Source organism: Mixophyes fleayi, chromosome 10 (genome assembly GCF_038048845.1).
Source record: "Mixophyes fleayi isolate aMixFle1 chromosome 10, aMixFle1.hap1, whole genome shotgun sequence".
NCBI lineage: Eukaryota > Metazoa > Chordata > Amphibia > Anura > Limnodynastidae > Mixophyes > Mixophyes fleayi.
The window spans coordinates 32,549,136-32,576,204 of NC_134411.1; the positions used below are offsets into that span (position 1 = coordinate 32,549,136).

General features: G+C 41.8%; 1 protein-coding gene across 2 annotated transcripts in view; it reads right to left on the bottom strand.

Moving 5' to 3' along the window:
* LDLRAD3 (low density lipoprotein receptor class A domain containing 3) overlaps positions 1–27,069 on the bottom strand; it is a 92,599-nt gene that overhangs the window by 47,144 nt on the left and 18,386 nt on the right. The window contains exons 1-4 of one of the 2 annotated variants that reach the window (XM_075188347.1): positions 17,204–17,291; positions 13,140–13,189; positions 2,093–2,218; positions 1,739–1,873 (exon numbers count right to left, since the gene is read on the bottom strand). In XM_075188347.1, the coding sequence (XP_075044448.1) occupies positions 1,739–1,873; positions 2,093–2,218; positions 13,140–13,189; positions 17,204–17,208 (316 nt within the window). In that variant the 5' untranslated portion in view covers positions 17,209–17,291. Of the gene's footprint in view, positions 1–1,738; positions 1,874–2,092; positions 2,219–13,139; positions 13,190–17,203; positions 17,351–27,069 lie in introns of those variants that run through there. The other variant, XM_075188346.1, reaches the window with a different exon arrangement.

The window sequence follows — 27,069 nt, forward strand, 5'->3', positions numbered from 1 at the left end:
AAGTGCATCATGACCAAAATGCCATTAAGCATATAGGAAAAATCTTAGTACCAATTATCTGTAACATGTACACAGTGCCAGATTCTGTTATGTGTCTTATAAATTGTTAAGAGAGCTTCCTGTTCCCACCACCCCGGGATCTCACACCTCCGCACATTGCCCCCTGTTTACCTCTCATAAAAACATCTTCTGATCTCAGTCAATGAAAGAAGCCGGTGAGATAGAAACACATCACTGATCCTTTCATGCTCCCTGGTACTTGGGAGGGGGGGGGGGGGGGGGGGGGGCGGGTCCTCAGGGGATGCTAAGCCCTTAGAAAGTCATATATCAAAGCAATGAGGTGGAGGAGGAGGTGTGGAGACTGGTTCTGCTCATTCCTGGAATTAACCTGAGCAGTCGAGTCGCTGAGAGACCTCGGAGTGACAGGACTCATGCTGAACACCTGTCACTCTTTTGTCCATTAAACAATCAGATGTCTTTCTCTTACTAAGCTCACTTACAGCAACTATAAATGATTCTTATAATAGCATCCTAGATGGATAATTAAGATAAATACAGTTTTCTAGTTGATGAAACTAAAAATAAATGATTCCCATGATCTTATTTACATGTTTCAAGCAGGTGCACGATCCTGACTCATGAGCCAATTCTGAAGCACACAGAGTCGCCACGACTGCCAGGGATTGTGGGTAATGCTCTGCCTCAATCCAAGCAAAGATCTTGCTGCAACCGGGGCACTTGGGTAAGTATCCGTCTTAAAATCTAAGCAAGTGGCGCAGAGAGCTGCAGCTTCAGGCCTCCCCCGTGGTCTAATCCTAGATACGGAGCTATGGTTGCAGCAAGGGGCTCTGGGTAATAGTTTGCTCCTAGGCACTGAGCTGCTGATGGGGAACCGGCCTGTCATGCATCACACATGGCTTGTCAGCAGCAAAAGTCTTTTAGGCAATGGCCTCACTTAAAAGTGTCGTGAAATTGGAATATAAAATAGAAGAGCGGCTGGGCAATTTTAAAATTTTTTTTTACAATTGGAATGATTTAAAAAACCCCTCTAGGAGAAAAACGAAATAATCTTCTTTAATTTTAGCTTTTATTCTTCCACGCTTCGTCTGTCTCAGCGAGCGAGGTTCCAATAAGTGTAAGAGGAACCAACTGGTGTGTGAGACACAATTTCTCAGGCGCAGGGACATTTTTGGGGGTGTTGTCTGATTTGCAGGTGGCCCAGAGCCTCATTCTCTTCAAATAAAAGTCTTTTTTTTTTTTTTTTTACCATTGAGAAGCATTTGATTCGGGTTACACACAAATATAAGACTTATTCTACCCTCACTCTTATGATTCATTTAACACAGAAATTTGGCTGGAACAAGACGTATTTTAGGAAGAAAAAAAACACCAAAAAGTTGAAATAAGTGAAAGGTTTGTTCCTAAAGAGCAGTAGTTTGGACTTTGATTGGAAGTTTAAAACATTTCCACCTTGTGCCTTATCAGCTGGTTCTGCAATTTCCCAAAAAGTGGGTGCAGATTGATTTTATGAGGGTAATTCAAAAGCCAGATTATAGTTCTTGAGAAGAATGTTTAAATCATTCAATTTCATTTTAGTTGTCCTGATAGTTCTAATCACGTATCTTATATAACTTACTACAGCAAGGGATTCTGGGTATCGCTTGACCATCTTTTTTCTCTAACACGGATCGCTGTTAAAGGGGGAACTGGCAGTGTAGTGGGTTAGTTTGTAGCGTACCTTGTGAGTTTGGACAATGCTCCTCGTCGCTATTGTCCTCGCAGTTCTTCTGACCGTTGCACACAAAGCTCTTGTCTATGCACAGCTTGTTCTTGCAGTGGAATCGAGAGGTGGAGCAGAGCAGGGGGTGAGCAACTGAAACGGAGGAGCAGCGAGAGTCAGGGGCTGCGCTGTGTTACCAAACAATTGGGGGTTAAACTACACCCACGTGTCTCCAATAATCTGAACATCTAAAATAGCAAAGTCTATAATTAATTAATGCCAAGTAGTGTCTTGTAATGAACACCGAGCCTCCCCCACGTTATATATAAGGGTTAGCAGTGTTAGAGGACCCTTCTCTGCCCAGTCACTTACTGCAGTTCTCCTCGTCGCTCCCGTCCGGGCAGTCCTCTAATCCATTACACTGGAAGCGCCCGATGATGCAGTGGACTCCGCTGGCGCAGGGGAAGAACGTGGGGCCACACTTGGACTTGGCTTTAGCTGTGTTGGTAAAGGAGACAATAGATTAGATGAGGTCTTCAAAGGTTGTCAAATGATCAGTATGAATTTTACCAAATCCCTTCTCTTCTGAGTAACAGCCCGTTGGTGTGAGTCCCTGTCTTTAGCAAAGTCCCTGCACTCACATATATAGCTGGGACTGCTGGACTATCAGTAGTGGGAGATTCAAGGCAGCCGCTCTCAGGCTGTGTCAGATCTCTTCTGGAGAAAGCTGAGCAGTAACCTGGGTGATCATCAGAGGTCTCGGCTACAAACATACATACAGAGGGGTCTTTACATGTATACGGGGGGATTTCTACAGACATACATACATACATACATACATACATACATACATATGGTGGGGGGGTCTCTACATACATACATACATACATACATAGAGGGTTCTATATACATACAGACTGTGAAAGCTACCACTACATATCTGGAATAACCACAGGGATAACTACCAAAGTAGCACAGGGGGCAGTTGCCGGGGGGCCCACCTCCCTTGAAAAAGCCCCATGGGGACCTTCCAAAATATTGCTGTGGGCAAAAAAATCTAGTTATAGCACTGAGAACAACATAGCACCTCACAGCATGTGATAGATATACAGTATAATATTGTGTATATTTATATATATATATATATATATATATATATATATATATATATATATATTATACACACATATATACATACACCAATGTGCATACAGTCATAATATGTGACAGCAGAGGAAGCAGATGGGGGGGTAGTGGCAGGTGCGTCATAATATGAATGCATTTTGGAACCACAGTTGTAACACATACAATACCACGTGATACGGCGCTAGGTCAGGAACATGATTTGGTCATAACATGAAACATTTAGTCACAAGTATAGGTTTAAGCAGGGACAGCATAGACAGATAAACAGAAGATGGTACATTACCCCTCAAATAATCCTCCTCTCTCCTCCATCCATACAGTGAACACACATATCTTCTGGAGGTTAATAGCAAAATGACTAAAACCAGCTTCAGCCATTTTCTATTATCACAGTACAGTAACTTAAAACAGTTCCTTACTCACAGGGATGGCGGACATTTTTTTGTGGTTTAAAACAATATTTAGCCAATCAGTTCACTAGGAACTAGTGATGTCATCAGTCCCCAACAATTCATATGCTACATTGGCTTGGCCCACAAAACGGTGCGTCAGCGGTGAGAAGGCAATGAGTACACTGTAAAATAATATTATTTTGTTCCTTAGTTTGGCGTGTTTAATTATATAAGTATTAATAAATGTTTGCATAGATTATTACTTTATTATATTTTTGTTTAACTTTTGTTGTACGAGACCCCTGGCAGAATTAATTTTTTCATTTTTCGCACCTACACTTCGATCACATTCTACTGCGTGTTGAAAATCAACAAGACCGGTAGATCCATCTATCTCCGCTGGGTGAGCCGGGAGAATTTATTTAATGGCTGCTCAATGAAGCTTTATTTCAGCAATTTTGTTACAAAGGAGTAATAGTCATTTTTTTTAATAGATAAAACAGTTAACTCGGGGAACGTTATACTTTAATTAATCTCGGAACCCATAAACGCACTTACAATATAATTAAAATGGTTCATTTCCTAGTGGTTTATATAACTAACCGAAGATTAACATATTAATCTAATTACAAGTAAAAAGTTAATAACACCTTCAACTCTTAATGGTTATTCCAGACCAGTGCTGTCGCAGAGTTTACATAAAAAAAACTGCTTATGTGTCAAAACGACACGGTCACAGGCAAAATATAAAAACACTTTACAATAAAATAATCATACAATAGAATCTATTGAGTTTTCCAAGTAACCTGGAAACCACAAGAAGATGCCTTCACAGACTGCATTTGGACTGTTCTACACCATTGGTGAGTGCTGTTAAAAAAAAGATTTCCTCCCAAAACTTAAAATTTAGTTTTGGGTGGAGTTAATATATGATGCTAAACTACACAGTTCTACTTACCAATCGGTCCCCCAAAGGTTTGACTCGTACAGGGCTTACTGCCGATTGCCTGTTAAATCAGGTAGTAGTGTTGACAAGGTCTTTCCAGAAAATGGGAAATTCATGGGGGAGGGGCATCAACAACATCACTGTGTCTGAAACCGTTAGAGCCTTCGGGGGGCTATTCTGATAAACACTAGGGAAGTACAATTCTATATTCTATGACAATTTATGGGTGGAGATATTATAATTATCCTGTAAGCTGTACACTGTTAAGCTGAGCAGACAATTAGTCGGCCAATCAGTGAAAGCCCAATCTAACCCCGATGGCCACATTGCTCCAATCATTGAATAGATAAAGATCTACTGTGAACCTGACACCACCAACTTGGTTTCACATTCAAATCCAGTTGGACAATTTAACATCAGTGTAAAAGGGGGATTGTCCCATTAGGCGCCATCCCAAATGTCCCATTAAAGGATAACCCGCTTACTCCCGCTTCTTAACTTGGGTGGTGCGGGTACGGAGCGGCATGTTCTCCTCTTGGGGCATCAGGCGGTCACATGATAGCCTGTCGCTGCACTAACAGCCAATCACCAACATGGAGGAGCAGGTAAGACGCCAACCGCTGTCCGTCCATGTCAGTGCCCGGTGCATGGTATGGGGAGATGGCATGGTGGCAATAAAGACAGTCGCTCATTCAGTGGTTAGACGCCCCCTAAACCATAGCAACCTCCTAGGTCCACATAGCTTTTGCGCTGGCCCTGGCAAAGAGGATCATGGGAGTGGCTGGTTGGCAGACTATACCACTCAACACGGCAATGTTGGGAGCTCTGGGTATAATTTAGCCATCAGAATGTGAATACATTAAAAATATTACCCCAAAATCAAATCTCTTCTAATGTATTACCCAAAATGGTATTTGTCATTAATATGTTTTAAGTAATTCTCCTCTCTCCCCTGACAATCCTCTCATTGTTCTGCAGACGTCACCTCCCGAGCTGCACTAGATTATCAGATAAAGCGAGCAGAACGACAAGTGACAATCTGAATATAGGATGTGATAATTACTTCTCATTTGAATAACATTTAGTGATGTCAAAGCTAAATACAGCGAGCTAAAAAGCAATGAATATGCAATTTCTCATTAATGATCGGGCGCGCAATTCCTTGTGACAGTAAAAGTAATCCCATTACTGTGAAATGTACCTTTATTCCCGGAGAAAGATATTCAACATATATCAGCCGGGACTATCTGTATGAGGCACAGGATATAATAAGCAATTACAGGAAACAGGTAATTATTTTGCTATTAAAACTACACAATAGGACATTTTACTAAATAAAAATAAAATGCGCGTGATTTTTTGGTTCCTTTGAGAAGGTGAATTAGGAGAAGTGTGTAATTCTGCAGTCACTGGGAAGGATTTATCAAGGCGCGAATCTGACGATTGTGAGCGTATCATGCGCAAAATCACTCTGCGGATGCCCAGAACCAGGACATACGCCAGTGAACGCAGCCCTGTCCGTTCTGTCATCGAACGCAAAGGATACTTACTACATCCAACGATTTTGGGGAGCAACCGGAGCGGGAAACGGGCGTTTTGCCGCAGTAACTGTACAGTAGGGTCGTGCCAAACTCGAGCGCTCGCAGCCACCTCCGAATCCAGTTCTGAGCGTCTCAAAGTTACTTGTCTTTCTGCCATCTCTCTTGTTCCAGCTACAGGGCTAGTCTAAGTCCTGATCATTAGTGATGACAGCCTCGTATGCATGCTATAACATGTGTTTGCAATCAGGAGCAACTGTAAAACTGTATTTTATGCTCAGTAGACATCAAGAACATCCTAATATATTTCATGAGGGGTGGGGGATATAAAAACAAACAAACCACTTATTCCAGCGTTAACTTGCATTGGACTGGGCAGATTGTCAATGGGGTTTATTTCCTCCTGATCTTAGCGTTAAATTGTGTTTGCATCAGGAAACAAGATAATCAAAAGCTTAGAGGCATACTACCCTATTTTTGAAAATGTAAGGCTTTGTGTATATTTTGTGACAGTGTCTGCTATAAACAGCAATTAAATAGCCCATATTTAAAAGCCTTCACGGCTTTTAAATATGGGCTTTCTAAAGGGAGGGAGCAGAGCTATAACGCTCCCTCGCTACACGGTAGTGTAGCTTTAAGAAAGCCATCCACATTATCTTCCATAATGACATTCAAATTTCTCTGGCAGAAATACCATATTGATAGGACTAAATGCTAAGATCCAGAAAAGTGTTGGAGGAAGATTCGAGGGGAAGATAACACGAGGGACCCTCATCATCATCATCATTTATTTATATAGCGCCACTCATTCCGCAGCGCTGTACAGAGAACTCATTCACATCAGTCCCTGCCCCATTGGAGCTTACAGTCTAAATTCCCTAATATAGGCACACACTCACTCACTCAAGGAGCACTCACGGTGAAACGTCCATACTGAAAGATAGAACTCAAAAACAGACAGAATTTACACATTTATTTCCCTGCACACAACAGAAATAAAGAAAGAAAAATGAGAAGGTTAATATCCCTTTAAATCATTAGAAAGATTCATAACCCGCAGCACGTTATAAATTAATTATACAAAATATAACGCGTCCCGTACTGCGTTCTTATTTAGAATTTCAGACTTTTATGCTGGTCACTGAATGCCAATGGGAGCTTAAATATCCTTTTTAATCCACAGTCAGGAGTCGGTCATTAATTATAATACACGAACTGTAACTGTGTTCTTATACTGAGTAATTAAATCATAATAAAAGCCTAAAAGGGACACTAATGTGATTCCTTGTACATTTTATGTTGTTAAATATAGGATTATGGTCAGCAATCAATAATGCACAAATAAAATGTCAAGTTAGGATTCATATATCTGTTCTATTGATCTGTTATGGCTATGGGTGAAGGGCTATGGCGCCTTTAACAGAGCTGCTCTACCGCCAAAAGTGGTACACGCTATTTGGAGGCTAAACGCCTTTAAAAATCTATATTTGGCAAGTGACGACCTGACTTATCAACAGTTATGACGATAGATTCTGTTACTTATTACAGTGTTAAAACGGCTTATTTAATATATGCAGAATTATTTTAGTAAAAAAAAAAAAGAGAAGCAAAAGTCAGATGGAAAAAGAATTATGTTACAGGCATATATTATACCTATCAGAGCGCGGAATTGTAGGAAGAAAATGAGTCCTACGGATAAAATAACAGCAATTATGTGGCACAATGGTGGAGGAGCTCAGGGTAGAATTATCACATCTCTGTTGCATTGTCGTTGTTCTGCTTGTGTGTAATTCTTACTGGCTTCTAAGAATTATATGAATTTCTGAAGCATAAGCCCCGACCAGATGCAGCCAGAATACAAAGTCATGTTGGTTTGATGAGGAAAAAAGAAGAATATGTATTCAAACGTCATATACCGAAATTGTTGGAAATGAGACATGAAGAATGCTAACAAAAGGGAACGAGAACCAACCAGGAAATAAGACTGTCCAGGGATTTATATAATCATATTAAATACATTTAGGGGGCAACTCATGATACCTAACTAATTTGTGGGGTCCTGACCGTCAGTACCTTTGTCGGAATGTTGGGATCTATGATCCGTTTGCCAGTGAACAGGCACCAGGCACTGATGCGCTGGGAACTGCACGTTAGATTTTAGGAGTGGCCTAGCGCTTCAGAAGTGCGAGGCATGTGACACGGCCACCTTGTGCTGTATTTTTCACATTTATGTCAATAATCTATTCATTTCAATGGAGTTGGCGCTGTATGTAGAAACTCAATTGAATTGAATAGGCAATTGAAATGAATGAGCCATTGACACAAATGAAGCTTCACAGCATTGGTTATATCCACCACATCAGTAGAGATTGATGTGTTCTCTGATTGCCAATATCAGGATGGCATTAGTCGGTGGTCACTTCAGGACAAAATGCTTTATTAGAACAAATGTTTCTTTTTTTTTTAAAATAAAGTTATTTATTTAAATAATAATTTCACATGTCATGCAGATTAGCACTTCAAAAGCGATAGGGACGCCCCTGGAGGTGTGGCCACTCACCCATAGGGACATGGTCAGTCCCCTATTGTGGATTGGTTATGTTCCCCCCGTTCCAATGCTGGATTACCAGATGTTGAGGGGTATGCATTGGGGGGGGGAATTCAATATGAAGCAAGGTGCCACAGCACTACAGGATTTATACTCAATCATTTTTCCTCGGGACCTATAGGGATGTGAGGAGAAAACGATCAGAGATTCTGTACCGTATTGGCCCACCAATGTGCACGGTGATGTCCAGCGTCCCATCGTCAGTAGCTCTCCCCCCATTGAGTCACATCGTAAATGATCTCCTGTGTGTCGATGTTGGGTACAATTTATATTACAGACCAGGACGCAGTATTAACCCAGCATGCCAGATGCCACATCTCATGTGATTTGCAATTAATTAATATTTCTGGAGTTTGGCAGACGACAAGAATTAGAAAAAGAGCCAAGGTGGCCCTTGATGTTGTCAGAATGGCTAACTCTGAGCCACAAAAGGATGAACCTGACTACTCAAATAAAAGGCTCTGCTAGAGAACTGGCAGACAGCACCGACAATCTGCAACCTTTTTGCAAGCTCGCACAATAACGTGTCAGGGTTGTTCAGCTTGACGTCTGATGGTTATATAGGAAGGACGACAAGGACAGAATAGTCATTGAGCCTAGATTACAAACACAAAGGAGTAATTCAGCTGGAAACCAAATAACGGCTCTGAACCTGCTTCACTACCCATGCTTCACTCTTTAATTAATAATGTTCTCTCCTTCTAATTACTTCTCTGTAGCTTCTGAATTAAAGTACCACTAAAGTCCAAAATTGAAATTTTCCAATATAAACCATGAAGACAAAATGCCTTGGTTAGTGTGAACCTGACATTCTAGTGCAGCACTGTTAACAAGTGAAGTATCAACTCATCGACTCCATTACAGATAATTGAAGCTGCTCCCAATTCTTTAGGACAGTGCCCGCATGGGATCTGATTCAGGTCTAAAAGCTGGAGACGGCGGTCATTATTGGACCTTCCTCTGTGCATGAATCCACCAAACCAAACAGTGCAGGCTGTCACTCACACTCTGTTTGCTCAGTTAGAAAAGCGCCTCCCTTGTTACATGGCCACCCCTGCAGGATAGTGAAAGAGCACTGTGGACATAATTAGCCAATATCAGGTTAATAGAGATGCTTATCAGCGACCAGGCAGGTAGTTAGAAAGTGAGATCACGTGATCACTTCACAGCCAAATTAGGCTTTGGGGGGCTCGGCTCCTATAGAGCCTTCTGATTGGCTGTCTGTGCTTACATAAGATCAGGCAGCTATATTCCTCACTGCTCATGATAGGGGGCAGTGTACATAACTTGAGTTTGTTCTAGCTTGTGTTTATTTGTATTACTACCTTGTTTTGGGCCATTGCGATCTCCCTGCCCTGATCTCTGCTTGCAATCGTTAACTGGGTCTATTGTTTGTCGATTACCCTGACCTCGGCCTAGATTCTCACTATTCCCCTGTTGACTGCCACCTGCCCTGACCGCTGTCTAGATTCTCACTATTCCTCTGTTGACTACCGCCTGCCCTGACCGCTCTCTAGATTCTCATTATTACTATGTTGACTGCCGCCTGCCTTGACCTCTGCCTAGATTCTCACTATTCCCCTGTTGACTGCCACCTGCCCTGACCGCTGTCTAGATTCTCATTATTACTATGTTGACTGCCGCCTGCCTTGACCTCTGCCTAGATTCTCACTATTCCTCTGTTGACTGCCGTCTGCCCTGACCTCTGCCTGGACGGTTGCGTCTTATTTGGCTTTTCTTCGGCGGATGTTATACCTGCATTGCTCAGTGTGCATATTTCTCCAACCTACATCACGGTCATATCGGCTGCTGCCATATTGTCTCTAATTATTCCAGCCCCAACATCTTCCAAAGACTAAGCCTCTACTAATGTGTGCACAAGATCTGGGGGCAACGGTATACTGGTAAGGACGATTAGCCTTATGGGAAAAGGTGCTGCAAAAGGCGAAGACCACAATTAACCTGAATCTAGAGCTGCATTCTACAAGTCTGGCATTTTGCATCAACGATAATTATCAATTCTCCAGTTACTTTTCCATATTACTGTGCTAAAAAATAAACAGAATTTGATACTTATTCATTTTCAGATGGAAACTCTTTAATCATTTATATTGACATATTCCCTGACAAAAGCAAAGATCATTCATTCTGAAAAGCTCTTGAAGCTTTTACATATATATTGGAAAAAGTACTTCACAGAAAGGGTAGTGGATAAGTGGAACAGCCTCCCATCAGAGGTGGTAGAGGCTAATACAGTAGAGCAATATAAAACATGCTTGGGGTAGACATAAGGATATACTTATAAAGAATAAAGGATCAAATATGGTTTGAGGTTACCAGAGGTTAAAAAAAAGGTCAGACTAGCTGGGCCAAGCGGTTCTTATCTGCCGTCAAATTCTATGGTTTCTAATGTTAATAATAGCTCTGTTTAATATATTATATATATTATCAAGTACATACACACTGCATTCTATGTGTTTATATTATAAAGTATTCCCAGCACTGTATACAAATGTAGCAGCTTTGTATCCTATCCAAAGGCAATGACAACTCGACTTGATGTTATAAATGCATGGCTGAAAAGCCCAGAAGGGAACTTGAAAGAGAATTTTAGTAAATGTCGCATGAGGGCATAGAAAGAAATTAAATACATCCGAAGGCGGAAATCCCCTGTAAGTGCTATGCACTCGAGACTGAAAAAGGTTTTAGCAGCTGACAAAGAGAAACATTGCAGCCTGCAGGTCGCTGATTTCTATATATATATCTCCAGAGATGTTCTGTGCTAGGACAAGGTACTGCACTTACTGAGCCCGTCAGTCGTGTTACCTCTCATACAGAGAACGCCGGCAGTGAGGGGAATCAGAAGTGACACAATCACCAGCTCTATTCTGGGATATTGGAACAGCTTTCAGCCTTTTTGCCAGGAAAATGGACTTGTCTCCATTCAATGAAATTGATTTAATGATTGATTTAATTACTAACATTAAAGGAATCAGTCCAAATATGGACCCTCTTTTCTTCCTTCAGATCACACAGACAAACCTACTGACAGACTAATATCTCACATAACTATTCTATTACTGGAACCAGTGTGACCGCCCTTCACGTCAAGAAATCCTTAACCACATTTGGTTTGTATCCAACATGGAAAATATTACTAGGCTACAGAATAATATGGTAAACACACTGGTATTATTATAACTTGGTACCGTTACCAGGAAGTTCATTTACACCATTGAATATTGAAACCCCTCTCGGTTCACAGCATGATTCCTTTGCCGCTTACCCCTCTATCACATCCTTAATTTCATTTCATTTAAAAGAAACACCACTTAATTTGTGTGTTCTAGAACTCTGTCACCTTCATCATCATCCTTTATTTATATAGCGCCACTGATTCCGCAGCGCTGTACAGAGAACTCACTCATATAAGTCCCTGCCCCAGTGGAGCTTACAGTCTAAGTTCCCTAACACACACACACACACACACACACACACACACACAGACACACACACACAGACTAGGGTCAATTTTGATAGCAGCCAATTAACCTACCAGTATGTTTGTGGAGTGTGGGAGGAAACCAGAGCACCCGGAGGAAACCCACACAAACACTGGGAGAACATACAAACTCCACACAGATAAGGCCATGGACGGGAATTGAACTCATGACCCCAGAGCTGTGAGGCAGAAGTGCTAACCACTGAGCCACCGTGCTGCACCTTCAGCAAAATGCATATGTATGTCAAAGTCATGTCATCTGGTTTATGTGACTTATATTGAATCGTTATATTATTGTGAGAATCGACAAAATAATGGTTACAAACAACAACAACCCTAGCAAGGGAAATATATGCATTTACTGCCCCCCTGCTGTTTTTGAAGTATCCTTGTTTGCATTTAATAAACTATGTACAAACATTTATTATATTATAACTTCACTTCATCACGTACGAGCTCTGTAACTCGGATATACATGTGCCTAATGGATAGACTTATCAAACTTTCTAAAATGGAAAAACGGAGGTGTTGCCTATAGCAACCAATCAGATTCTAGCTATCATTTATTTAGTACAGTCTAACAAATGATAGCTAGAATCTGATTGGTTGTTATGGGCAACACCTCCACTTTTCCTAGGCTTGTAAATATCAATGAAATATTGTTCATAGAAAATTGACTTTTACTTTCTCCTCAGAGTAAACATTAAACCTTCAGATCTCCAGTCCGCAGCAGACACGCAGACTACCTCTGATGTTTAGGAGGGTCACATTTACACTGTACAAACACGTGGCATCTGCTCAGGGTGTTTATAATCAGCTCCCATTCCTTTAATGCGCTGACCTTGGACTGGACCCCCTGGGAGTAGACGCCACCTCTCATAAATATTCCCAGAAAACAGGACAACAAACACGGACACTTGTCCCAGCACACGTGATGATTCATCAGTTACATGCATGAGAGATGCAGCCACATGTGTGATGGAGACACCAGCCAGTGTCCGCGGGATGGAAGGGGATTTTAAAGTGCACCCGTTGCCGAAGCAGCCATTTTGCAGGCATACCTCATTGATGTCACTGGAATGAACATTGGGTCGGCCATTTTGTGCCTCAGTAACGCCCAAGTCCCTAGTGAACCGATAGGCTGCATTTCCAGAAATGGTTGCCTCCACTAGAACGAGGCAAGAAGTGCACTTTAAGCATGACACATATGTATTGTACGTATGGAGCTTACTACTAGTTGATTACAGCCATACGCTGACACATGTAACATCCAAGATGGAGAGTTACCTGTCAGCACGGATGCGGGTCTTCCGTTTGTTTCACCCTTGTCTGACCCACTTAAAGAAAGAAAAAAAGAAGAGGAAACTGGAAATAGTGCGATAATAGTGGCAGCGGTCCGTTCAGTGGCTGCGTGGACATCATACCTGCCCAAGAGTCCCTGTTTGGTGGGACTGATGTGTTTGATCACATGAAGCTCTGCGGCATGGGCAGGGGGGGGGGGGGCAAAAGTGGCCTTGAGAGGGGGCCGGTGACCAGAAACGTTTTAGTTTTTTTGGGGGGCAGGGGGTGAAACATATTATATAAGAATTTGACAATGAAAGAAGGAGCTAACTCGTTATTTATGATTTTATAACTATCAGTTTTTGGGTATAAACGTTTAAGCGGCACAGACAACGCTGGTTCAGTTTGCTGTGGCCCAGAGAGAACATTGTCTCTTAATGAACTGTCATTAAAACACAGACACAGACAGCATTCTCTGGGCTGTGTTGATATGTCTGGGATCAAGGCAATTTCTTTGTGAAAGGAACAGTCTAGGGAAGTGGCTGTCAGGCTTCACCTGTCACAGAGTCACACACTTCATCAGGGATTTAGGAGAATTGATAGAAAGCAGATTGGAAGAGTGTTATCTACCAGCCTGAGAAGGAGGCAGAGATCTGAGCTGACCGAGATCTAGGGGTATATTTACTATACTGCGTGTTTGAAAAAAGTGGAGATGTTGCCTATAGCAACCAATCAGATTCTAGCTGTCATTTTGTAGAATGTACTAAATAAATGATAACTAGAATCTGATTGGTTGCTATAGGCAACATCACCACTTTTTCAAACCAGCAGTTTAGTAAATATACCCCTTAGTGTCACCCTACACTATGAATAGGACGCATTTTGCACCTTAGCATTTCGACAGTGAAGCTTCATTCTGTAATATAAAACAAACACACAAAGGTGACGTGTAATAAAGACATTCTTCATGTCCCCTCAGTCCCATGATGAATTTAATCCATTAAGAAGGATAAACTGTTAATAGTATATTTCAGGCAAAAAAACTAAAAAGCTAAATTAATGAAAGTTCTACAGTGGTAAAGGGTTGGACTTTGAAAGTGACATTTACAAATGTACACTTTTTTTCAGCAAGCGGACGACCTTAGTGCACTGGTGTAAACCCGACACGTTTTGTGGTGTGCATTTGTGTAAACCCGATGCGTTTTGTGGAATGCGTTTTGTGGTGTGCATCCAATGCACTTTAAAATGAGGTCATGTGTAGATAATAAATTGCTCAATACCAACTATGTATTTATTCAGGTATAAAAATATATGTGTTAACATGATTTTGCAATTGCGTGTATAACTTTTTTTTTGCTGTCCAATTAAACCTGCATTACCACCTAATCAGTACATTTTACTCAAGTGCTCCGTCCCCTCCCCCAGCCCCAGGGGCTGCTCCATGCAGCCGTTTTGTCTCACAGCCAGAAGCCGGGGCTGTGTGATGCTGTGGAGGTGGCATGAGAGTGGCAGGGCCAAACAGAAGCAGCAATTGTGGCAATCCAGGACAAAATGCTGCTTGGAACAGCCCAGGCCGGCGTGTGCAACCTAGATGGCCCAAGGCAAGAGGCACTAAACCTCTCACCTTGTGTGAAGCAAGATGGCACCTTCTCTTCTTGTGTGGCGTTGCTTTATATTTACTAAACTGCGGGTTTGAAAAAGTGGAGATGTTGCCTATAGCAACCAATCAGATTCTAGCTGTCATTTATTTAGTACAGTATACAAAATGACAGCTAGAATCTGATTGGTTGCTACAGGCAACATTTTCAAACCCACAGTTTAGTAAATATACCCCCAAGGATGACAAAACAAAGCACTAATATAATTAACACCGAGAATGTTTTTCCAATGGGATAAATTGCGATGTTCAGAAAAATTAAATTTTTCTACAACTTATACATATATATATATATATATATATATTTCTGTTTTAACAACTCCCTTTCCTATATATTTTGAAGACAAATGAATAAGTGAGAAAAATAAAACAATACTCAACACAATTCAGTTACAATGTTATGATTGTTTTGCTTTAATTCTCCTTTAAGCCAAATAAAAGACGTGAACGTGTTCCGTTGAATCTATAGAGCGCGTCTGTTCACCGATACAATGTGACAATTTATAACGACGTAACATAAACTCCACTTTCTAGCTACAAAACAAACAGTTTCTGTGTTATGGTCTCCTATGTTCCTGATGTGATGTCGTCTCTCAGTGACCCGGGAACTGGTTTAATCCGCAGGGAACTTTGTAAGAAGAGAAACATAATGCGTGTCTCATGTTACCCTCCTCACCCCGCTTACTGCCTGAAGCTGTTCATACATGGCTGATCTCTGACAGATGTCTCCATAAATCGGAGAGGGCACCATTAGCAGGACCTACGGTCTTTACGGGTACCTACACACTGAAATTTGCAGCCAATTAGGTCTAAAACCGTCTAATTGGCTGTCAAATTTGCATTGTGTATGGACATCTTTAGGCCTCAAAATGACCACAGTTCAGAGGCTGAGGATTAATGAATTCTAGTTAAATTGATCCATTACAGTAATAATTTTAACGGGGTACATGTTTAATAGGCGGCTCTGTGCACTGGCCATAATTGTCCCTTTAGAATAGCTGACGCAAGGAGAAATGTCTTATTCATAGAGGATAGACCGCTATAAGTCTCAGAAAACTGTGGTTCATATATATATTTATGGACAACTCTTATAAAACTGAAAAGAAGAGATAAAAACTAAGAGCTAGATTTACTAAGCTGCGGGTTTGAAAAAGTGGGGATGTTGCCTATAGCAACCAATCAGATTCTAGCTGTTATTTTGTAGAATGTACTAAATAAATGACAGCTAGAATCTGATTGGTTGCTACAGGCAACATCTCCACTTTTTCAAACCCGCAGTTTAGTAAATATACCCCTAAATGTTCACAATATGAAGGATTGAAAAAAACATATTGATGTTTAACAAGTGGAGCTCACAGTTCCCACACGGACTTCCTATTTACAGGCACCGCAGTAAGTGTTGGCGTCTGGCCCCGCCCACTGCGGCAGGAGGTGATGCTCCAATGAGTGGCTATTAATGGTTCATTTACGAGCGCGCATCAGTGAAAATGCACTTTTGTGGCGTCTTGAACCTATATGTGGGCAAACGCACGCGATTTTACACGTGAGCGCATGGATTTCGAGAAGACAGAGGCTGCAAACGTTTATTCTTTCCAAAGGAGAAGAGCTGGGCGGATCAGGGCATTGCTGGATGAGGGTGGATTAGACAGCTGATTTTGCACTTAAAAATGCAAAAAAAAAACATTTTGCCTGACAGGATTTTTAAATAACCAGACAGGGGATGGAGAAAACGCTTTGAGGGTGGGTCAGATTCAAAACAGAGACGGTAGTGTTGAGATCTTTGTTCTCCCTCTTTCTTGCTCTTTAAGTATATTTACAGAAGATCAAGGCAACTTGAGAAATTAAGATGCCCTTTAGCAGTACATTGCTGCTGCAAAGGCTCATGGGAGGCAAGATCGCCATACAATTTGCTCGCTGACGTTCAGACATAAAAGATAAGGCTAAATCATATCTCCCAACTGTCCAGATTTTGTCGAGATATCCCACAAAAGGGAAAGTGGAACAGGAAAGTGGGAAGAGTTTTGCACAAATATATCCATTTGTGGGCGGAGTTTTGGCGCCACAGGGGGTGGGGCTTATTTTGTCCCGCTTTCGGGATTCTGAATGGTGGCCGGTGGGAGGTACGACTAAATCATTAACGTCATATGTTTTTCTGCTCTTAGCATTATTTTATTTCCTGCAGGGGATCAGACTTTCCCTTCCCCTAAAAGGACTTGAATTCTCTGGCTATTCGGAGGTTCCAGAAACCCAATCTCGTCCCTACAACTATAATATAACGGGACGTAGTTCGCACTTTTCAGCTGCTCTCTTGCAGGAAAAAACTTCTAGGCACTTCAAGCAATGCAATCTATTACCAGCGGTGACGGAATGATGTAGGGGTAAAAAAATAAAATAAAAATAAAGTAGGACTTACGACATTCTTTTTCATCACTCTCATCAAAGCAGTCGGGTAACCCATCACACTGCCAGCCGCCCGGGATACATCGCCCGTTGCTGCACATGAAGCTCCCGGGGATATTACATTCTGTGGTGACGTTGTTCCCTGGTAAGAGTTGACCCTCTGTAAGACAATGGAGGAGACGATGAGAGGAATCTAAGAGGTAAATGTGGGCATGACGAGTAAAATACAGATATTTTTCTCTCACATTAATATACAATAATAACCATTAAAAAAAAGGTCCAAGAAAAATATTTTTCAGGGCAATCGTATGAAGCATTTCTTATCAAGACCAACATTAGACTGGCAGTAGGAGAATCCGTGGCTCTGTTGCTGTGTTACAGTCACATGATGTGGCGCCCATTTTGTAGGGCGGAGAGAATACAGCATAACAAGTCTATAATAACTAGTGTTATCACTGAGGCACTTCATGTGGGCTGAGCCAGTGTAACAGGACAGCCATCAATCCGCCATGAACCGGTGACATCAGTTATACCACAATCACACTGCCTAAAAGACCTGGGTTTTTGCCGGGGCGAGGGCCGACGACCTGGGTCCAGGCTCAGTGTGAATGGGTCCAGGGGCATCTACCTGGGTCAGATGTCCCGGGAATTATTCTCAGGTCCGACCTAAGTAACCGCCAGCGTGAACGGTAAGACCCGGGTTTTTAATCTGAAAGTGGTATTAGGCACCATTTTGTTCCTCGGTGATGTCACTCCTTCCTGGTGCATTCTGATAAACATGGCTCCAGCCCACAAAATGGCTGAATGGTTCTGCAAGTGCAGAACTTCGCAGTCCCCATATTGATCTATGCGAACTGCGTTAAGAAACATTTGATTTCTCCTGCCATAAACCCTTCCCATATTACACGTTGGCCAGTTTACGGGGAAAACCGCTGTTTTAACGGCTGATTGCACTGTAATAAATAGACCCCATTATGGGGAATTGAAAGGAAACAATGGAACTGTACCAAAAGGTAAGCTCTGTGCAATTCTAGAAAGTAGCTAACAATTATTTTTTGTTACGTGCATCCTTAAATATTTATAGACAAATCAAGTTTAAAAATATATTAGGTAGAGCACCTCTAATAATAACAACTATTTTCGGACCAAGCAACTGTCATGAACATTGTTAATGTTAATTTAAATAGCACTTTTTCCTTTCATACAGTCACTAGTTGTAAGAAATACAGTAAGAAAAGCTGTCGTATAAAACAATATACGTGAGAGGCTGGACAGTAACGGGGAGACTAGAGAAATCGCAAGATCACAAAATGTACGTATATGGACGGATAGATGTTGACAGACAAATCCTGTGGTGTAAATGCACAATTATTCCAGCTTATCCGTCCAATCCTCATTTTCTAACAACGCACAATGGCTGTAACGATTCACGTTGTCAACCAACAAGAAAATGCTGTTGTAACAACCACAAACCATTATAACAATAAAGAATTACACAAACTCTGCAGCGCTCAACCAATCTATAAGTCAATCATCTAATAATAAACATGCCCAACTCTCCTATAATGTATATTAATGGGGAATGGTAACACAATAATTTGACAAAGCTCACAAGTCCATAAAAAGAGTCCAATAGCGTCCGTATCTTCTGATATAATGAAACCATTATAACCCCTGGCTCATTAGTAGGGTTAGTTAGTGAGGTGTACACACGCACACAGACACATGCACACACACACAGACACGCACACAGACACGGGCACACACACAGACACGGGCACACACACAGACACGCACACACTAATCCCAATGCAGGTAAATTATTCATATGTTAAATAATAGGACAGGAAACCTTGTACAACAAACATAAAACGTAGCTGCAGACGTAGTACTGAAATAATCTGTTAAATCAACAAACACACAGGAAAAAGGTCACATAAGCCGGAATTCATAATAAACAGATTCAGAAGTGTTACATTAGACTTTAAAGTAAGGCTCAACATAACAATAATAAATGGAATTTTGTACTTAAATAAAATGAAACGGCCGTGATAACCGCTGCAAATTATAGAGCTGGCGGGGATTAGAGTTTGACGTGTAAGCAAAGGAAAGTAGCCCGAGACTACCAGGGCATTATGGCACTTGTAGTTCCACAAGAGCTGAACCACCACACGCTGCCTAGGTCTGTCTTAGCGTTAAATGTTGTGCAAGGTTTAGGTATAGAGCTTGGCGTTATGATAGACCAGAACTACATAATCAAAAATCTTCATTTAGGAAATAAAATATATATGTTGTCAATTGGATATAAATCGATATTGTAGTATATACGGTCTACTTCGGGTTTACAAAAGCCTACTACCATGCCAACAGTGCCACCTTGCAAATGGTTGGCAAGCCATGCTGTGCCTTGTAGTTCAACAACAGCTAGAGAGCCGCAGGCTGCTTACTGCCAGTCTTACTGGTATCTTTGTATCTTAGATAGTGTCTCCTGCATCTTAAACATTTAGGACGTGACATTATCCCAGAGTATCTTCATCCTCATACCACCACACGGCTTCTAAAAAGGTCTCCAAACCTTATTATTATACATTGCTAATGAATCTTCCTGTCACTTTTAGTAACCTTAGAACCTGCAGGGAAAGCAGAGGAGTTTGTGGCAGCTTAAAGAATGAGAGTAATATGTTATGTGTGTTCTCCAAGTCCCACAGAAACAGTGCTCACAAAGACTTTCAAAGTCAACTACTGAAACGGCATCATCAGCCTTGTGGATCAATCAACCAATCAGCATTCTTACAAAGCAAAGCTGCCAGGCTGTCAGTCACTCTGAGCCTACTCTGCTAAAAGAAGCCCCTCCCTCATAACACGTCAAATCGCTAGAGGGCGCCAGAGAGCATGGTGGGCTTAATGTGTTCATTATAACTACTCCAGGTATAATATGTATATTATTCAGCTCCGTAACATTAAGCATTTCATATAGATCAATTTCAAATAAATCAATAAACACTCCCCACATTTACTGGGTGTAGAAACACAATAGGAGATTTTAAAATAAAGAATCCGTTGCATGGCATCTTGGTGAAATTAAATGAACAGGCACTTTTGCAAAAAACAATCTGTTACTTTTGCAGACACTTACAAGAGAACATAACTGGAACACAAGCGAGCCATGCTTGGCTGCCTAAATAAAATGTGTGGCAATCAGAATTTCTGAGGCTGGATAATATATTATTCCCACCAGCAGGGGGTGCCATTAAGCTTCATATATTATAACGTCTGTTGAAAACTATAATATTAATTTCCAATACTTATGGCTCAATTTCATTGACGCTGCTGCCCATTTAGAAAAAACAACCGAACAGCAGGCAAGTGGCTCTCCGCAACTTTTATCATCCTTTTTTAACAACTTGGTGGCTACAAGGTAGACACATACCTCCCAACCTTAGGGGAATAGGGGACCAATGTGTGCACTCCACTGTGCAAGATGGGGCCACGGATTTGTTGTATAGGAAGATAACACTGGTGCATCACAGAAATAAGTTGTATAATACCATTTAAGTCCTGTGCACCAGATCTGCTGCCAGGTGAGCTGACTACTTCATATTAGCCGCACAATGTTATAAAAGGTACAAATCCCACAATGCTCTACAACTGCAGCTCAGAGCATTGCTTTATTATATGATTATGTTATATTATTCTCCTGCTATCTTACGCTCACTACATCCAAGATTAGACCCCACGCGCATTCAAGAATCAATCTGTAGAGGACAGTTATTATTGTCAATTCCTGCACTAATCTATCTAGAAATGCTGAATTCAGTTCTGCCAATTAGGAAAGAAATTCACATCACATACATGTACAAATGTAGTGACAGCTATTGCTCCAACGCTCCCCAACTGCTAAGTGCCCCTAGGCTAATGCCTACTGTGCCTAGTGAAAAAGCCTTCCATGAAAGCAAACAGATAAACATAAAGAGAGACAGTTTCTTAAAAGTAGGTCATATTATGTAAACCTGGGAGTGCGCCGCTCGGCTGCAACCTTCTGCGGGTCTGGAGAACGGCACACACGTCCCCCCAATCAGCGGCTTAGTGGCACATTGTCACCTACAGACTCATACAATGTGCAGCTGGAGTCTGATCACAGGATGCTGGTTCTAGTTCCATTTCTTACATGCTATCCACTGGGGAAGTCAATGTAACCCCTGGTCATCTCTGCACAACATGAAAACACTGACATTACTTTTCTTAACGGACCCAAATCTATACCTTAAACATGTTTACATCTTATGATACTGTACCCTCCCGCCACCCAAGTGGGACGCCTGGGCCCCGCGAGGCACACGTGGGACGCCTGGGCCCTCCTGCCCCCCAAGTGGGACGCCTGGGCCCTCCTGCCCCCCAAGTGGGACTCCTGGGCCCTCCTGCCCCCCAAGTGGGACGCCTGGGCCCTCCTGCCCCCCAAGTGGGACGCCTGGGCCCTCCTGCCCCCCAAGTGGGACGCCTGGGCCCTCCTGCCCCACAAGTGGGACGCCTGGGCCCTCCTGCCCTACAAGTGGGACGCCTGGACCCGCGCAAGTGGGGCGCCTGGGCCCCGCGCAAGTGGGGTGCCTGGGCCCTCCGCCACTCCCAGAGGATAAGCGACACAGCTCTAGCCACCGTAGAAGCACAGCATTTAATAACACCATCCCTAGAAAATCCAATCGCCGGCTACCAGTTCTGGCGAGCCGGCTTCTAGTGCGGAGAGGATGGAGGGATCACTCGAGGTGATGCTTTGGTAGCCAGGACACACTTTTTAGAGCCACTGAGGGCTGTTATTCACATCTAGATCCCAGAATCTTGTCCATAGATTCAGACAGCACATTGCACAGTGTACGACTTATATAGTGACTTCTGCTGCTACAGCGCTTCTGGAAGGGACAGTTTGAATGATGTAGGAGTAGATTTTGATGTGCGATAGAACCGATGGTGACAGGTGCGCTACTACTACACGTATTATTCTGTTAGAACTGCCTGTTCGGCTGATCGCCCACATAACAGACCAGACTTGTTCATCAAGGACATTTCAGGTTGCAGTGGAGATGGACTGAATAAACTGACGGGTGATACTTTTTACAATTCATTTCTCTGCTTGCAGAATATCCTTTCACTCAAACGTGGCTCATGCAGACCTGCTCACGCTCGGTTTTGTGCTATTTTTATTTTAAGAGTAAATTACTCCCGTTTTGTGTCTAAGTGCCGGGGTCACCTAGACGACATAGAATCAGACGTTTTGCAGACCTGCAAACATTTGTGTACAGTGCGGCTCCATTTCTGCTGGTCAGTATTTCCTTTCCATGCACTCTGGTGAATTATTTGGACGCGGAGGAACAGTTAACCATTTAGGTAAAATAATTAGCATCATTACATTTCTAAAATGTTAGTTAAAACTCAGACCAAACAGCAGCGCCTGACAAAGAGATATCACACAGTCCGATCTCCGAAATATGGAAAGTTAAACTACAGATATCACATCCTCCAGAACGTTTAGATGTTACATGCTTTCTCCCAATAATGGATTTAGGCAAAAGATGTACGAAATAAATTACTTGCTATTGTATGAGAGTCAGCTTGCAGCAGATTGAGATGGTTTCATTTTACTGTCGCTTTTTCTTGCTGCATATTCATTTAACGTTAATTGTAGAGACAAGTAAAAGACAGAGCAGTGTGCTTAGGTGACCCCAGATCTATTTATAGTGCTACCCCTTCATACCACCCCTGAATTACTGTCAGGTACGTCCTCTGCTTAAATGCCACTTTATAATGCCATCCCCGCAATAACACTCATTTGTCCTCTGCTTTAAGCTGGTATTATAAAGAGGACTGTACGTACTAATTGTCTGATGACTGGCAAACCTACAGCAAAATAAGAATTTTACGTTGTCGGGAGCTGACCTTGCAGCCTGACTAAGTGACGCGAGAACTATTTGCAAAATCAGATGCCAGGCTCATAATTACGGAGCTTTGGTGAGAATAATCTGAAGCAATTATAAACATTAGGGTATTAAACGTACAAAAGGCCTCAATGTGTTGTATCCTATATCAACCAACCAAATTATAGCTCTTATTTTTCTAGAAAATGAATGCAAATCTCTAGTTATCAGGTCAAGGTGCAAGAAAGGAAATAGTTGCTCGAAAACAGCAAGACTCAGATACACTCAGTGGAAATAAAGAGAATAAGAATTATTTCGACTAATCCATCAGTCGTTCTTTAGAAATGCAACGATGGGATGACCAGTGTCTGGTCTCTGTTGTTTCTGCTACTATAACAGAGCTACTATGCTCCCTTAGATTGTACGCTCCTCTGAGCAGGGCCATCTCTCCTCCTGTTTCCACCACTTCTAACTCTGCTCTCCAGCTACTTAGCCCTCCTCCTCGAGGCTCCACTCAATGTCCATTCTCGCTCCCTCCTCCCCCCTGGGGGTCTCCCTGTCTTCCGCGCCCTCCTCCTTGGGCCCCGTCATTTGCGGATCCTCCCTCCCCCTTCCCTGCCCTCTCTAGCTGTGCATTGAGCTTACTGAGTTGCTGTGCTTACTGTACTGTGCTGTCTCCCATTGTATTGTAATTTGTTTGTCTCTGTATGGCGCTGCGGACGCCTTGTGACGCCTTATAAATAAAATTTAATAATAATAATAATAATAATAACAGACACAAGCACGTCTCTGACTTGAATCAGGATACCCCCAAAATAACCCATATCCAAAAGAAAGGGAAAAATTGTATGATTTAGGGGAGAAGAGTATTCCGGTTCCTCTCTGGTTCTGTGGTGGCAGGTAAGTAGTCAGAGGGAAACGGAGGGGCCTACGATGGTGATGGGGGCGATATTATGAGTATAAATAGGTTAATGTAGAATGAGGATGACAATGATGATGAAACAAGGTTAACGTAGGACGATTGTGATGAAACAAGGTTAACGTAGGACGATTGTGATGAAACAAGGTTAACGTAGGACGATTGTGATGAAACAAGGTTAACGTAGGACGATTGTGATGAAACAAGGTTAACGTAGGACGATTGTGATGAAACAAGGTTAACGTAGGATGATTGTGATGAAACAAGGTTAACGTAAGACAATAGTGATGAAACAAGGTTAACGTAGGACGATAGTGATGAAACGAAACAAGGTTAACGTAGGACGATAGTGATGAAACGAAACAAGGTTAACGTAGGACGATAGTGATGATAGAAGGGTAATGCAGGACGATAATGATGATGATAGAAGGGTAATGCAGGATGATAATGATGATAGGTTAATGCAGGATGACAATGATGATAGAAGGTTAATGTAGGATGATAATGATATAAGGTAATTGTAAAATGATGAAGATGATGAAAAGGAGTTAATGATGGCGGGTGAGGGGTTAATGTTTGATGAATGACAGAGGGGTAATGATGTCAATGGATATTGCACAGGGTTCCGCATTGACAAAGTTCACTCAACATTCTATATTATATCAAGGTAATACTTGCAACACTGAGTTTTCAGAGAAATAACTGGGTCCTCTCTACCTCCACAGGCCCCAGGTACACCCCGAAACGCCCTGATTGTAATTCACCACTGTAATAAAATATAGGTGTATGGCCTCACAAGGAGCAATATTAGTTGTTAGTGGTTATTATCACAGGATTACTATTTCTCTGTATTTTTGTAAATGCAATATGACAATTGCATACATTAACTAAACATAATATTTTCTCAGCATGTCTGAAAGTGGCATTAAGCTAATAACTGTCAACTTCAAAAACGGCTTGTGAGCTATAAACGTACAGTAATATGGTCGCATTTAAACGGCTTCTGCACAATGCGCCACACAACTCACTTATCTGCGTCTTGATACAATTATTTGGACATCACCTACGTTTTATATGAAGGTTTTACTCTGTGGTTACAAAGCAAGCTGGGTGCATCTGCTCACGTAACCTAATTTATTGAAAACGAAGATAAATCGCTCTTATAAAAGCACAAATCACTTTGCTGCTGAAAGGTATAGACCGTGCACAGTATGTTACTCTATTTAAAAAGGTATTTTACTAGATATTATAGGCTGACTGACAGCTACTGCACGCAGCTCTGAATGGCTGCTTTTCAGGTATTATTCAACTAAATAATTTTGGCAGCCAGGCTGAATAGAGTGTCCCTGCTATTGTATACCTCCGTATACAGTCCCAAATTGTGGATCTTGAAAAGGGGTGGGGTTTACAGGGAAATGGGTGGGATTTTGTTAGAAAGCGGGCGTGGTTAGTGGGAAAGTGATTGGGAGGCGATTTATGTGGATTGAGGACGTGGTTCGCCCAGATCATGAATGGGGCTTGTCGCAATTTTGCCTGGATAAATGTTGGGAGATATGCTACTCTGACGGGACCAGGTTCAATGCAGCTCAGCGTCACCATTAATGACATGTTGTGACAGGATTATTACTGGATTAAAAATTATTCAAGTGTGCTTTTTTTTTCCAAACATTAAGTTCTCAGAAATAGTCACAAACATTATGAGAAGAGATCTTAAGTGTAATTTCTAAGGTAAAAATGGTGGTTAAAATGTAATTTTGATATAGACTACCTAAGAAGCAGAACAATTACATTATTCCCTTGAAAATGGCAGTGCCAGAAGAGAGCACGCGTATTGACCAATCAAAAGCCACAATCTCCGTACCTGTGGTTTCCGCTCCTGTTTAGAGGCACCACAGAGCCCCGAGAAGAAATGGGTGCACATAGCAGCCCCTCGGGTGGACAAACATGGTGGATGTTTCCCAGTTAACGTAAACAGAAGAGGCCAAAGGCGTTTATTATGGCCGAGACAATGGACAGACAAGACTTGGGGTCCACTAGACATAGCAAGTCACCCACTCCTCAAGTCCCCACACTTAAGGCCTACAAAGGAGTCAGGATCTTGCAGTGAAATGTCCGGTGGTTTCAAGGCCAATGAAAAAAACGAGCTGGATGAAAAGGGCAAGAAATGTATATTTTGAGGGAATGTTATTGGTAGCAATAAATTGAGACTGAAAGCTGCGTGGACGAACGTCTAACGCCACTAATCCCCTTAGTGCAAGGCGAGCTCCATTTTTTACTTCAAAAAAGCGGCCATCTTCTTACAGGAAACGGCTGCCCATTCAGTGATGTCACCGCGTGTTTACGGCCATGTCTGGAAAACCGGGCGTCTCACCCGTCACAGGGTTTTTGAAACAAAACGTAAATGGTAAATGTGTTTCACATTGTATTCAGCACTAAAATAATTAACTTTATATTGAACATTATGTAGGTATGTTTAGCTTAACTGCGCAGCTATTCCTTTATGACCTAATTTTCCTAATTTTGTCCAATTTTATATGAAAATATATTGAGGACGGAGCAATCAGAAAAAGGTGTCAAATCATCACGTTAATTCACTTCCAAGTGGAAATTGTATTAAAATTTATTAAAAAAAATAAAATAAAAATAGTAATGGTTATCTTTCGGCGTGAGCCAACATTTAATTTGTCAAGCGGAGAAAACTTCAAAGCCTTTAATCCTGGCCACTAACCATCTCATCACTTCAATGACTGCGCACTGATAATTCAATCATTAACACGTCTGAAAATGGAGGATTTTTGTTTCATTTTTTTTTTTATCCTGCAAGTAGTTTGTGTCCATTATACAGTTATATAGTCCTTTCCACCCTGCTCAGATATAAACCCAACGCTCCACTTCTCTTCCAACAAAACGCCCTTTGTTCTAGTCCCATTCACAAAAACACTGCTCGATTTTATCATCTTACTCAAGCCAAAAAAACGCCTCAGGGCCCCGGAGCTTTCCATGGCGGTAATCACTGCCAAGGCCCAGTCACCTGAAAATAGTATAATATTTCGG